The sequence below is a fragment of the Peromyscus leucopus genome, chromosome 16_21 (genome assembly GCF_004664715.2).
Source record: "Peromyscus leucopus breed LL Stock chromosome 16_21, UCI_PerLeu_2.1, whole genome shotgun sequence".
Classification (NCBI taxonomy): domain Eukaryota; kingdom Metazoa; phylum Chordata; class Mammalia; order Rodentia; family Cricetidae; genus Peromyscus; species Peromyscus leucopus.
This window is the reverse complement of record NC_051084.1, coordinates 21,813,784-21,828,725: the sequence shown is the minus strand read 5'-3', so window position 1 is coordinate 21,828,725 and position 14,942 is coordinate 21,813,784. Positions and strand designations below refer to the sequence as shown.

At 36.3% G+C, this 14,942-nt stretch overlaps 1 protein-coding gene across 9 annotated transcripts in view; it reads left to right on the top strand.

Annotated features, from left to right (window-relative positions):
• Positions 1-14,942, top strand: part of Pcdh15 (protocadherin related 15) — a 1,398,279-nt gene that overhangs the window by 873,602 nt on the left and 509,735 nt on the right. For 7 of the 9 annotated variants that reach the window (XM_037199986.1, XM_037199987.1, XM_037199980.1 and 4 more), the window contains 2 exons: positions 3,453-3,467; positions 3,946-4,011. In XM_037199986.1, coding sequence (XP_037055881.1) covers positions 3,453-3,467; positions 3,946-4,011 — 81 coding nt within the window. The remainder of the gene's footprint in view (positions 1-3,452; positions 3,468-3,945; positions 4,012-14,942) is intronic. The other 2 variants (XM_037199985.1, XM_037199984.1) reach the window with 1 other exon arrangement.

Sequence of the window (14,942 nt, the reverse complement as noted above, 5' to 3'; positions counted from 1 at the left end):
AACAAATTAGATGCTGGGAATAGGTAAGGCCCTAATAGGTTGAAAATGTTCAGCATGGAAAACCAATGTGTGGTTTAACCAAGGCAGTGAAGAGTAAATTAAAGAGATAGAAGAAGTCTGTTTACCATATCTCCTCACCAACAGCTAACTCACTTATCTCATGGCAGGTAGGTTTTTCACAGGCCATAAAGAACAGGAAAGTTGGCATTACTTCCTAGCATTCCCTTTGATTTCAAGTAGGATATTTTACACTCCATCAGCCCTTGCCTAGTCTATCCAAAAGTACTTTCTGCTCAAGACAATTCTAAATAAACTTGTTATTAAAAATATTTTCCTGCATTTCAGAGCTAATTATACTTTCATGAATACATCATTTCAAAACAAACACTTGAGCTGCTTTGAATAGTGTTATTAATAGATTATGTGTCTGTCAAACACATTAGTGTTCTGAGTTTAAAAGTAATAAAATAGGTAATAGGTTTGGGCCAATCCTGAAGTATCAGTTGGACATGGTGATGCTTACTGGTAGAAAATGGGAGCCCTATAAAAGATCTAACTGAGAAGTTGTTGAGTTAAACTCTTACTTTGTGACATTTTCTACTACCAAGGGGACAGTGAGGAGAATAAGTCTATTGAAAGCATACTAAATAGGAGATTGTAGGTGGGTAGGCCACTGTCCACAGAAATCCAACAGTATTCTCTCAGAACCAGTTCTTGTTGGGCACAGGCATAGTCTGAAGGAAATTTTGGTAGATGTAAGGTTAATCAATACTTTCCCAAAGGGAAATGAATTCAATAGAATGCAACATAGACGATTCCTAGAAGAAGTCATGCTCTGTCAAACTCCTAAAGAAGAATAAAGCTGGGCAGGAAAAGGGGAAAATAAACTTCCAGAAGATTAAAGCATTAAATAGATATGTTCCAGTATGTCTAGGAAATGGTCCTTGAACCAGGGACTGTGCGCCAAATAGGACTGAGTATGAGACTCTCTCTCTCTCTCTCTCTCTCTCTCTCTCTCTCTCTCTCTCTCTCTCTCTCTCTCTCTCCCTCTCTCTCTCTCTCCCTCTCTCCCTCTCTCCCTCTCTCCCTCTCCTTTCTTCTTTCTGTTTTGTTTTGTTTTATTTTGTTTTTGGTTTAGCAGTGTAAAATCTATCCTATACTTAAAATGTTTTATTGCATTTTTGTTTACTTGGATTTACTTGCTTATGTTTATGTATAGACACATGGATGTCAGCACATACATATGGGGATGTCAGGGGACAACTTGTGGGAGTCAGCTCTATTTTTTTTTTTAAACCACATGTCACAGGTTTCTATCTAGGCTTGGCAGCATGTGCCTTGCCCAGCTGAGCCATCTTGCTAGCAGTAAGGTCTATCCTTAGTTGAAACTAGCTGGTGGAATTTAGTATTTACACATATTAATTTCTTCCCTTTTCCTTCATTTTGCCTGCTCAAAAATTTATTAAGTACCCTTTTCTCCTCTACCAATATTCATTCTGGAATGTGATTGTTTTATCTATTCTCTGTATCTGTCATGGCTCTAGGCCCTTTTTATACATGGGTGAAGGTAGCATTCCTTAAGAATACAGGCTGTATCCCATGCACCTGAAAAGACAAGTACAATCTAAAATCCTCTACTTCTAGGATCAACTGGGATTCCTATTCTTCTACTCCTCAACCACTTCTTCTTTCTCATTGTCCATCTATCCCTCTCCACAAATTAGTTGTCACTGTGTTAGTTCAGCTATTTCTGTCATTAGTGATTAAGAAAACATAAACTCCATAAAAAAAAAATTGATTCCACAAACACGGCATTGAACTCTACCTGTGTTTAGATGTTATTGTTCTTCTGGTCCCAACTCTTTCTACCAAATCTCTTTGTTCCCATGAAATACACAGTAGTATTGCCATACAAAAATCATTAGGATGGGGAAATTATAAATAATTTCCTTTTACACAGGATTTAGGAGGATGACGCATGAGGATTTGCCAGTCCATCTGCCCGTCTTCATTAAAGACACACCAATGGCAGGAAAGCAGGAGGCCGGGAAGAGACCACCTAGGGACGAGGGAAGATGGGGTGGGGCATCAAAGTCAGGCTCATCATTCCAGATCACCTCTGTCTTGTGGTAACCAATCGGGTTCTAGGAGAACGAGATTAATTCCCTCTGAGGGTGATTCTCCCAGTGTCCCTGGGCCACATTTCCATAAATACACCACTTCCTATCACTGCTATATAAAAATTAAACTGGGGCTGGAGAAATGACTCCAGCCTTGAAGGCTAGGCTCACAACCTGAATACAAAGCATCAAACTGCTGATACAGGAATAGTTAGAGACCCATTTAACCCAGATTCATGCTATAGCTGCGACAGAGAAGGAAAATCCTCCATGGTTATTCAGCGTTTCTCTTACTCCAAAGCGCGTAATATGTTTTGGGGGAGAAAAATGTCATTCTTTTAACTGTGTTCTGGATCGCATGCAAATAGATCTCATGAAATGCACAGCTAAACCCCAGGAGTGGGGCCTCTGGGAGGCTAGTAATAAAAGCTGTGTAAGGGACAGACAGAAAGCTAAGCTGTGGGGAGGGGCAAGAAGAGGAGAGAAGGGGAGAGCATTACCGTAGATGTGAACTCTGAAAGGGACTCATGAACACTGACAAAGAAGAGATTAAAAAAAAAAAAAAAAAAAAAAAAAAAAAAAAAAAAACACTTACAGCTTTGTCACTTCAAAAGAGAAAATGCAAACTTAACCTCACAGAACTGTGCTTCCAAAGACTGCATGGCCTGTGCTGACATGCATGAAAGGCAGGAAACATTGTTTTATCAGCAAATCTTGAAATCACCTTATAGATAGCACACACGTGTTAGCCATGCATATCAAGTTACTTCCCAGCATGCATATAAGTGTGGCATAAATACACATATGTACACATATCAGCCTATTTGTTTCTCCAAAGAGTGTCTTCTGACTCTGAAATGTACATGTAGCAGCTTGTAAGCTTAGCCTTCACATTTAACTTGTAGATGTTATAATGCTATTTTTAGAGCCATTATTGAGTAATACTCAATAAGGTGAGGGTTTAAAATGTGAATTCATTATCATTTATGATTGACAGACATTACTCCGAAGATTTCAATGTAAGGATAAAAACTCTTTATAAGTTATTTATATTTTAAAAAACTGTATAAATATACTTTATTTTATTGTCACTGCTAAATAGTTCTATGCTAATGGTTGATATATTATCTAATTTTGATGTTAATACTATATTAGTGTTATAAAATCTGATGTGTTCCTTTTCCAGGGATCATTAGGTAATTCATCTATTATCGTATAATGAATTTTATGTATCTGTAAATCTCTCGCTAAATATATACATGTATCCTTTCTTCCTTTCTTTCTTCTGTTTTCTGATCTGCTCCCATTGGTGATTCTGTACTTTGACTCCAGACTGGCAATATGAGGGTAAGGTGACTAAAATAATCCCCAGCACCTCGTGGCATCCCTGGCTTGTCCATTTTCCGCTTTATTGTTTTTAGAACATTATTAAAATTCTATTCATTCTCTTTAATTATACCCTTTATCACAATTAATTTTCAATTATGTTTGTTTCTGTTGTGGAGCTTTCTCATCATTTATCCTGTTAATCATCGCACTATGGTATTTCTCTACATTAAATTGCCATTCCATTATCTCTGTCCGGGAGTACCACTTCCCAGTCATCTTCTTTGGGTTCATAGTAAGGTTTGAGCAGTGTTTGGCTACAGTGCCAGAGAATCTGTGCGGGCCTTGGAAAATGTTTTCTTTTAATAGCAAAACCCTTGAAATGTTGTATGTTGATTTGATTGTAATTTTTTAAATATCAGTGTATATCTTGGTGAATTTACTCTTAGTAAGTTCTCTTCCACTTGTTAATTATAGTCTTTGATTATCTTTTCTCTAGATTGCAAACTGGCTAGGGGAGGCCCACCAGCTACCATCGTGGCCATTGATGAAGAGAGTCGAAATGGTGAGTGAGTTCTGTATTTATCAGTACTTTTTACAATAATAAGAATTTCTTTTTAATTTAGCATTTGGCTTGATATGATCAGAGACTCCACATAAAAGTTTTTTAAATTGCCGGGTGGTTGTGGCACACGCCTTTAATCCCAGCACCCGGGAGGCAGAGGCAGGCGGATCTTTGTGAGTTCCAGGCCAGCCTGGTCTATAGAGCAAGATCCAGGAAAGGCACAAAGCTACACAGAGAAACCCTTTCTCGAAAAAAAAAAAGTTTTTTAAATCAAAATCCAAAAATGATTCATCTTTAATTTTCTGTCCAAAGCTTTCAAATATATCACTTCTAGAAATGCTTCAATTGGATTATGTCACAAAGGACTCTTTTAGTCAATATAAGTCTATGAGTAGTAACTGATCAGAGTTAGCCCAAGCATGAATCATATATGTGCTGGGATGCTTCTGTAATTAGGAAGAACTGAGAGTTACACATAGAACCATCTAACTGAAATACAATGTGTTCCTCCAAAGAAGGCATCATACTGTGAGTCCCGACTGGAATCAGCAAAGATGAAGGTTTAAAATTGGTGAGACACAGTGGTTGAGCATGGATAGCAGGGAGTCTGCATAGAGTTGAAAGAGAGCACACAACTAAAGCCGCCTGCAGGGAAGAAGCCTGAACATTCACTCCATTCGTCTTGTCTGCAGTCATTAGAAATAATTCCTAACCATACTGAGGTGTATAATATATATATATATACTTTCTCAAAATCAAGAAGGTATGTGATTTTGTTCTGGAACTATCACTCTTCACATGTTTGAACACTAAAATAGTCATAAAATCCCCTCCTCTGTTGGGTCATGTGGAGATGGTGAAGTTTGGGGCCATCCTGCATGAGAGTGTTATGGGCATGTTCTCCATTGTTCCTCTACGTGGCTTTCTTGAGTTGTTGCTGGTGCACTTCCTGTTATAAGGGGGTGTTCTGGGATTACACTTTAAGGAAATGGATTGTGTCAAGTAGCTCATTGAAAGATTGCTTTTTCCCCCCTGTAATTAGACTTACTTTGAGAACATGAACAAGCATTAAAATGATGTAAAATTATAACAACAACCTGCAGTTCATTATGTATTTATTTTTGATGGCTACCCCTTTTATTTACCTGAAAAATCACTGTAAAGTTCTAATTTTATCCGTGGTCTTTGTAAGTAGTCAGCATATCTGCACTGTTGCTAGCCTCCATTTAAAAAAATGTGAAGAACAAACACTATTTTTAAAATATTAGGTAATTATGAAAATGTATTCTGGTTATTTAAAAATTAATTCCATCCATCTACAATGAAAACATATGGAGTGAGTAATTACGACCAGCTTGAATAAGTTGGAACTAAATTATAATTATATACAAAGGAGAAAAATGTATTAAAGTGCTATAATAGGAAAAGACTTTTTTATAGGTAGATTTATGGTTTTCTTAGATTTAACTATTTCTATTCAGAACAATCCTATATTTCTTTCATACACAAGTTTGATTTTTAAGTGGAAGCATAAAAATTCCTTGTGCTTAAAACTGAGCTGAAACAAAAGAGTTACTTTAATTAAAGGACATTGTGTTAGCATGTCACTCTACAGTGCTTGCAGATCATGCCACAGCACTGGTGCCTGGCTCCTTGAGTGTAACTGAGCCCTGTCTTTACAAAGAGTGCAGAAAGAGACTGCCAAGACTGCACTGGTGTAGGAGGGAGTTAGGTCCTGCTGTTTGGTGCCGTGTGAGGTTGTTGTGCTTCTTTCTTGACATATTTTACAAAAACTGCCAAGTCCTCAGAATGCTGCCAAGGCTGTGTAGGCATCAACACACAGTGTAAACACCACCCTACAGTAAATGTTTTGCATTTTTTCCTTTTACATGAAATTTATAAAACTGTCAAGATCAAAAGTATCTCTGCCAGGTACTATAATATGCACAATTTTCTTTGCTGTGAGAATCTTAGGAAACAGCTCAAGACATGGCATTCATATTCTAGGAAAACCCCAAAACTTCCCGCTAAGCCAGGTATTTCCAGTCCTAATATTAAACACTGTGTAAATTTCTCCTTTTCTGCCTATTTTAAATGGTAATAATAAACTCTTGTGTATCCTGCTTTTCCAAGGTCCAGTAGATAGAAAGATGTTTGCAAATATTTCAGAGAGACCTATATAAACACTGAGGTTCTTGCCTGAGCCCAGCCTGAGTCATGGCCCTTTCAATGAGTTAAAGATAGACCACTAATATCAAAGAGTGATAGATACAATTTTCTGGGTTTTTTTATTCCTCTTCCTCTCCCTTCCCTTTCTTCTCCTTCCCTCCCACCATCAAATTTCTATAATAATGCATTTATTTCAAATAATTTCTAATGAAGTATCTGTGATACTTATGTACATTCCACATTTAAATAAGATAAATGACTTAGATCATAAGCTGTTGAAAAACATATCAAGCTCGGTTGGGGATAAAAACAGAATATGTATTTAGTAATGTGCAATTTGAAGGATTGTTCTGTTGTGGTTAAGCATGGATTGTGCTAACTCAGCAGATGTATTTGCCACATTGCTCTGCAAAATTATAGTCAGCCAAAGAAAGTTAATTGTCTCTCTGAGTGTATTTACACAAGATTCCAGGATAATTCTTGATCAAAGACTCGCTACCACTGAAATTGGAATAAGTAAAAGACAATTTTATAATGAACAGAAACTAGAGTTTTCTACAACAGATTATTCATTTAGAGGCAAAGCAATTGTAATGGAAGAAGAAACTAAAATTTTGGCTAGTCAGGGGTGGTCTCACATTCTTCTAATCCTACCACTCTTGAAGCATAGGCAGGTGAGTCTTTGTGAGTTTAAGGCTAGCCTTAGCTACATAGCAAGTTTCAGCCTACCCAGGGCTACATGGTGAGAGAATGTCTCAAAAAACAAGGACAAAAAAATTCTTGTGGCTAATTAACAATGATTGTGCCATTTTACAATGTATTGAAATAGATCTACATTATAATATTCTTACAAGTTAATAGGGTCATCCATGTCAATGTCAAACCACTGCCCTTTGATGTAACATGGTAATTCTAACATTTGGGTAACTCAGAAGAGTATTTTATCCTATAATGTTGTAGTGGCCCTGACATTTCTAGCTGCAGAAAAAAAATGAATCTTTGTATAATGTTAGTGATTTGGTAGATGCTACATAACATTAAAAGCATGATTTCAAACTCATCCATCAACATTGCTCTATTTCTTATCCCACTCGTCATCAAGTCACTCTGAATTATTTTGTTTACAGTGAAAGCAGTTCACAGTGATGAAGGAATCATTTTCCTGTGAATTATAAAGGTATTATCATGTCAGACTCCCCCATATATTTAACTGCTCCTATGATTACTAGTGTGTGATAGCTGTTGTCATGGGAAACCATTTGGCTGTGTCCATCATCAGGAGGCTGCATGCAGGGCAACACATTCCACTTGTTTCATTTGTGCTAGAGGATGGTTTCCAAAAGGTCAGTGGTGACATCTGTCTGGGTGTGTAACTGAAGTGACAAGAAAAGAGGAAGGTCTCAGTATTAATAAAAAAGTTGTTACTTATCTCCTTAAATGGTCTCTCAGTTTATTAGAATTTCATCAAGCTCTATATTTTCTCATACTAATCATATAATCAGTTTTGGCTGTATGTTCAAATAAACAACAGGAATTTAGGAAATAATAGAGTAACTGCAGTACTAGGAGAAGACATACACAAAGCGGCCAAAATATAAAAAAAGACCACTGAGCTGAAGTATTTTGTTATAGAGAGAAATAACTATAGATGTTAATGACAGCTTTAATTACATTTTAAATTTCATGATTCAGTATTATTATCATGATTAAAGATAATGAAAAGGAGTTGCCCATCATATTTAAGGAAAGAATCATCGGGTTTTGTTATGTGCATGCTTCTTCATTCTAACATTTATGTTAACTATGTGCATTATAGAAATATGCCTGGATTATACCAAACTGAATCATCTAACACATATAGACCATTACTCCTAAGTGAAACTATTGCAGTGAGTGATATTTTATAAATGTAGTGTTTAAGTCATAGGCCATCAAGGCAATGGCTAGATAGAGTAATACTTTCATTTGTATAAACTGTAGGACTATCAAACCAGTGGTAACAAGAATGGCCCAGGTATTTTACCCTACAAAATAAGAGAGGTGGTTGTTCACTTGTAACCTGTAGGAAAGTGCATTCTACCATAGTTTTTCATTAAAGGAGAATATTCTCCACATGAATAAGTCAGCCTAATTTAATGATTGGTTTCTTGCAAAACAATATGCACCTATGCTGCTCAATGCCCCTGGTGCTGGTTTTGAAACTCATTAGGGAATCATAGGTAGAAGATGTCAATTAAAATGACAGAAAAATCAGAGCTGTCACATGTGGAGAAAGGAGCACGGTTAGGGCTGCATTGTCATGGGAAAGGACTCAGGGATTCCTCTTCCTCCTTGGCTGTCCACTGCACTGCTTAGGTTTGGTGTGTTTAGCGCTTTGCAGTTCCTTGTGAGTGGGTGGGTGCTGATGCCACTCATTTAGGAACAGTGGGCGGAGGGTGCATCACAGTTAAGTTGATGGCTTTAATATGCAGCACCCGGTCTTTCCAAGAACCATCCTCGGCATGGATCTCCAGGGTTACCTGTCCTTCCATTAACTTTCTTGAGGCTTTAAATTACACTCTCTTGCCCCCACCCCATGTCCTTTCTCTTCCAAGTTACCTTCACACATAAGCGTTTCAAGCACACTCTTATTGCTTGTGATCAGATGGTGGATTAGTGAGTTGGGTGTTCCGACTATTGAGCTGTGAATTTTCCTTTAAGGACACAAAGAATCCGAAAGTGGTCAAAATTCTCCTCACCTTTGAATAGAGTGTAGAAACCAACAGTGTGTAGGTTCTTAGCAACCACTTGAGGAAACCAATAATTCCACAACATTTTGAAATGCTTTAATCTCAAAGGGCCTCCCATAGCAATTAAGAATATGTTTATACACCAAATAATTCTCCATGCAATGGCTGTAGTGTTTCAACCACATGTACTTTTTGCATGTGGATCAAGCGATACTAAAGTAGTAGCTGTGTTCAATCTATAGATACTTTAGAAATCTGTGTGTTTCTTTTATATTATTTCCAGAGGTATAGTTCAAGCAAATATTTACTCTTTATACCAAAAAAAAAAAAAAAGAATCTCCTGGGGCCGGGCGGTGGTGGCGCACGCCTTTAATCCCAGCACTCGGGAGGCAGAGGCAGGCGGATCTCTGTGAGTTCGAGGCCAGCCTGGGCTACCAAGTGAGTTCCAGGAAAGGCGCAAAAAGCTACACAGAGAAACCCTGTCTCGAAAAAACAAACAAAAAAAAAAAAAAAAAAAAAAGAATCTCCTAATCACAATGCTTTCAGTAATAAAAATGGTTTTAGATATTGTTATCCAATGCATTGCTGAAGTACTTTCAGCTTTACAGATGGGCTTATTGAATAGAATATGGAAACATACCAATATTTTATATCCAACAGACTATTTTATTGTATTTTTGAAATTACAATCACATCATTTCTCCCTTTCTCTTCTTCACTCTAAACCCTTTCATATACTCCCCTTCCTCTCTCAAGTTCTTGGCCCATTTTCCATTAATTGTTGCTCCATGCATATATGTATATATTCCTAATCATAACCTATTTAATCTGTATAATGTTACTTGTATATATGTTTTCAGGACTGAACATTTGGTATTGGATTACCAATTGATGTGGCAACACACTTTTTAAAAATCTGTCAGAACTACTTGCCACCAATTATCAGAAATAAGTTTTATTTATTTATTTAGTTATTTATTTATTTATTTTGGAAAGTAGAGATGATGGGCATCTTGTTTTCTTTGTGTTTGGTTTATTTGTTTTGGAGATGAAGATTGTGGGTATTTTGTTTTGTTTGTTTGGTTGGTTTTAGTCTGTTTCTGCCTTCTGAATTCTGTATGTTTCTATATTTTATGGAATAAAATTTATAATCAAAATCAAGTTATCCATGCATCCACATTACTACCTTTAACTTCTCATCAACTTGGCTACAATAGAATACATATGAAGGAGACTGCTTGCATTCTTTTTTTCTTGTTACAAACAACCCGAATAAATGCACACTACATAACTGTCAGTTTGTCATGTGCACACCCATTTGTTAAGTCACTTATTTAGACCTCTTTTCAAGATGTGTTTATGCATATATCCTGGTATTGTTGCAAGAAGCGTAGAAACTGTATTGGGATGTATCAAGAAAAAAATTAGTGTGGAGCATCCACACATGTGCTAGGGATGGATAACCAGGAGAAAATGGAAAGGACGGCAAGAGAATGGAGAATGATAGAGAGGTAGGAGAAGCAATGTGCTGAGTAGAGCCCTGAACAGTTAAGACTGAAGATATGAGCGGTGCATTTAGAAGCGTTATGTTATACTACACATAGGATAAACACATCCAGACTTCACAGATGAACATGAGTGATAATTTCAAGAAGCAGTAAGAAGTTGATGGAGGAGACATCAGATGACTGACAGCTAATGTGTTTGCATAAGCATAGAAGAGTGGTTCTGATTTATTGTATACATGCATGTTAGTCATGAAAGTCTTTGATGTTGTTATTAATTTTCCAACAAATCCATTGATGTTGAACTCATCTAGCAGCCTTTAGTACAGAGAACCTTTCTCTTTCTTATCTCTCAGTAGTCTTGATCTCCACAATTCTGAGGTCAAACACATAGCTACATGGTTCCATATGTTTGCTTATATCTCATATCTATCTTTTGAAAATATCTGCTCTACTAAAAAAAAAAAACAAATATAGTGACTAAATTAAATCATACAGTTTTACCACAGGTAACACATAGCTAAGGGCCAACATGAACATTGGGCACTTTCAATCATAAGTTAACACCAAGTGACTGGAAGTTGGGCAAAGTGGTGGCATCAGAATTAACCACTGATTGTTTAATTATATTACTTTGTCTTTAAAACATTGCTAATCCACAGGTAAAATATGATTCTAGTGGAGCCACATTTGAGATCTTCACTTCACTTTGGTAAAATGGTCATGTTTGAAGATATCTGTCTTGATGGAAATGGTGGAAAATGTGCTTAGTTCGTGGTTAGCCTTAGTGCCATGGAAATGGCAAGGTGTGCACAAGAGTGAAGAAGCACTACCAGTCACTGATCTAAAGAGTTCAATGATGTCCTTAACAGTTAATTTAGCGATTTAAAGACACTGACAACAGTAGGCTTAAGGTTAAGAATGACCCAACAGCACTGGATAATTGATATATTGCCCCCAAAAGTCTCAGTGCTCATCTCAGCAGTAACTGATGATTTCTATGTAGTAAATGAGTCGTATAGAATATAATTTCATGTTTATTTTTTATAATTTAATCTATCATGATAAATCTATGCCTCCGTTGGGCTTTCTGTCCTATAATGTTAAGTGGATATAAAAATAAATTGTGTTAGTTGAACATTCATTTGATATTTTGGATCTTAATAATAATCAAAATAATCCTCTATTATGGGAGGGTTCCTGTAAGTTGATAACATTTATCTTTATCAACTGTGAGTCCCAAGAGAAAAAGTAATATTTATGTCATTATGACTATTTCAAAATGTTGAGAAAAGCCATAGAACATATGTTTTTTATTTCACTTTTTAATTGACCACCAATATTTTTGCTTTCTTTTTTACAGTCAAAATCAATTAAAATGCATGATTACATTGAGAGAGTAAAATATCAACAATTTGAAATTGTAGATAATTATTATCATTTCATGTAATATTAAGCTGCTGACCTTCAGTATTTCCTTGATTAGAAATCACTATTACATGTACAGAATATTTTTGGCGGGGACCAAAGGAATAGCTGTTATGAACTGATCATTTTTAGGATGCTATATTAGTCTTTGTTAACAGGCTGCAAAGATCATCCTCAGAGCTCCTGTTTTATAAATGTATGCTGTTTAATTACTGTTGCCCAAGGGGTAGGTATTCTAAATAGTAATGTGATTTTGCCATGTCTGCTTTTGATTTAAATTTTGATGTTTGAAAATATTCCTAGTTAAAATTAAGGTTGCAGGAAAGTATGCCTTCTTTATTCTGTAACAGAATTTCTGTGATTCTGCAGTCATTGCTTCCATATGTGAGAAAAAAGTCTTGTTATATGAATAACTCATGTCATTGCATTTACATTAACAAAGAGGTGTGAACATGTAGAATTCAACCAATAAGCCATGATCTAGGGAGAAGAAGAAACAGAATATTTAGATACTTTTCCTATATGCTCAGAGTACACATTACCTTTAAAAAATTAGAATATCATGGTCTTCTCCTGCCTTAGATTACAACCCCAAGAGACTGTGGTGGGTCTGTGACAGTATACTATTGCAATCCCAGAACATGTCTGATCCAGCATAGGCGCTCAAGACCTGCAGCCCCATTCAGACACTCATTAACATGACCTTGAAACCCAAAATACTCAATATTGGCCAGGGCCATGCCAGTTTGTAAAATTAGTCCATTAATAAATAATTCTAGATTCTTGTTCTTCCCACCCTCATACCCCATCTTGTATACAGATTCTAACCCTTCTACATACCAGCCATCAAAGACAATTGACTACAAACATATTATAGAATGTCTATCAGTCACATGGTATAGATCCCCTCTTCCCCTAAAATACATAAGAAGATACCTTTACTCTGCAATATGGACCTGATCTTTTGCCAGAGCCATCACCATACTGTCTGTCTGTCTGTCCCTCTGTCTGTGTCTTTGTCTTTCTGCCTTTGGTTCTATAATGAACCGGTGCCCAATAAGACATACTGAAAGGTACCATAACTCCACTGTTTGAAAATGGCTATGAGGGAGCAGCAGTAGAAAACACAGACATTTTAAGAATATTATTTCTATGATCCAATTAGTCATCATGCCATATACATTCTTTTAAATTCTCCCATAAACTTCCTTATTTGGAAAGAAGCTAACCATGACACTTAATGTCCAATAAGTCAGTTGTTAGTTTTCATTTGTGGAGGTGGGAATGGAACCCAGGACCTTGCAGAGAGTTGACACATGACCCACCACTGATAATCATACTAAGCTCCTATAAATCAATCTATCTAAAGCTATTTCCTCAGACGGTTAATTTATTGATGGGAACATTCTAGACATAGTTTCTTTAATCAAGAAATCATGAGCAACAGAGGGAAGAGGAGAGTTGTATTTCCAACCTTCCAAGATGCATCTTTTTCATCTAATCATATGACAGATAGCAAACCTATATGGAAACTCCAAGTAATAGGATGAAAGGTTGAGAAAACCATAATCTGTTTATTACTCCACTTCCAAGACAAGGACTTCTGAAATTTGCCAACTGCTTATCCTCAGTTTAATGTGTGACACATATTTTGCTAATTACTAAAATGAACATCAAACCACCAAGAGCTTGCATTTAGTGGTACTTGATTGTAAGAATACAACAAAGATATTATATGAAAAAGGCATGACCACAACTAGGAAGATAATAAATTAAGCTATTATACAAGGACTGTAGCTGCTGCATTATTTAGTACACTGGCCCCTTGTTTATGATTCACCTAGAAAATTTACTTTAAAACATTAGTATTTGGAAAACTATTTACTGAGACCTGAAAACTCAACTTTTTCTGTCTATCAGCTGAGTGGGTTGACTTGAAGTTCCACCTAACCTTTCTTCTATGCCCTCTTATCTCTTACTTTTGTGTGTAAAGATGAATGTCTGTCTGTTCAAGACATGGCTCACCTCTGGTATTCAAAAGTGCTGCATTCTGCTAAACTCTCCTATTGCATTTAGGATACATGGCTTGACTCTTAATCAAACCTCCACACAGGAAATAAAATAGTTTTATTAAAGAGATTTTAAAAGAACCCAAATATTAGGGAATACTAAGTGATGTATATTACTTTAAATTTGATCATTAGGGCAAGTATAATGTAAACTCCTGTTATTATGTAGTTTATAACCAACCTTTTTCACATAGGTAAAAGTAGATTTTTTAGTCAGTTTTTTCTCAATGAATTTTATATTATCTATTTTGAAGATAATGTAATGAGATGAAATTTAAAAGATGTAAATTCTTAATAATATATATTCCTAAAAATAAAAGCAGGATTCTGCCGGGCGGTGGTGGCGCACGCCTTTAATCCCAGCACTCGGGAGGCAGAGCCAGGCGGATCTCTGTGAGTTCGAGGCCAGCCTGGGCTACCAAGTGAGTCCCAGGAAAGGCGCAAAGCTACACAGAGAAACCCTGTCTCGAAAAACCAAAAAAAAAAAAAAAAAAAAAAAAAAAAAAAAAAAAAAAAAAAAAGCAGGATTCTAACTCTTCCAATTGCTATGACATCTTCAAAGAACATTGCCACACTCTTTCCCAGTTCCCTCCCCCTGCATATCCAGGCATCATTACCTTCTTTCTCCTCCTCTTTCTTTTATCTCTTTTCCCTTCTGAAAACGGAGTTTTGAAGTGGTAAAAAGCAACCAGTTTGAGGACATTATCAGATTTACTGTTGAGAACAAAAAAAAAAAAATAGAACCATCTCTCTTTCCCACTGCAAGAAGTTGTCTCTAGCCTTACATAGTAGAGGAATGTTAATATTTCTTTCTCAACCTCCTAAGAACCCATTATTTATTTAGCATCTACTCTATGCAAGTGGTTCAGGAACAATGTCGATGCCACAGATTAAATTTCTTTAAACTGCATAAATAGACGATTCTTTTCTGGCTTTAGCTTGTGTAGGTTTTGTGCACATTGTCACACCATCTGTGAGTTTACAAATGTAACTGCCTATTGTGTCTTGTAAACATTACCTCGGACTTTTAT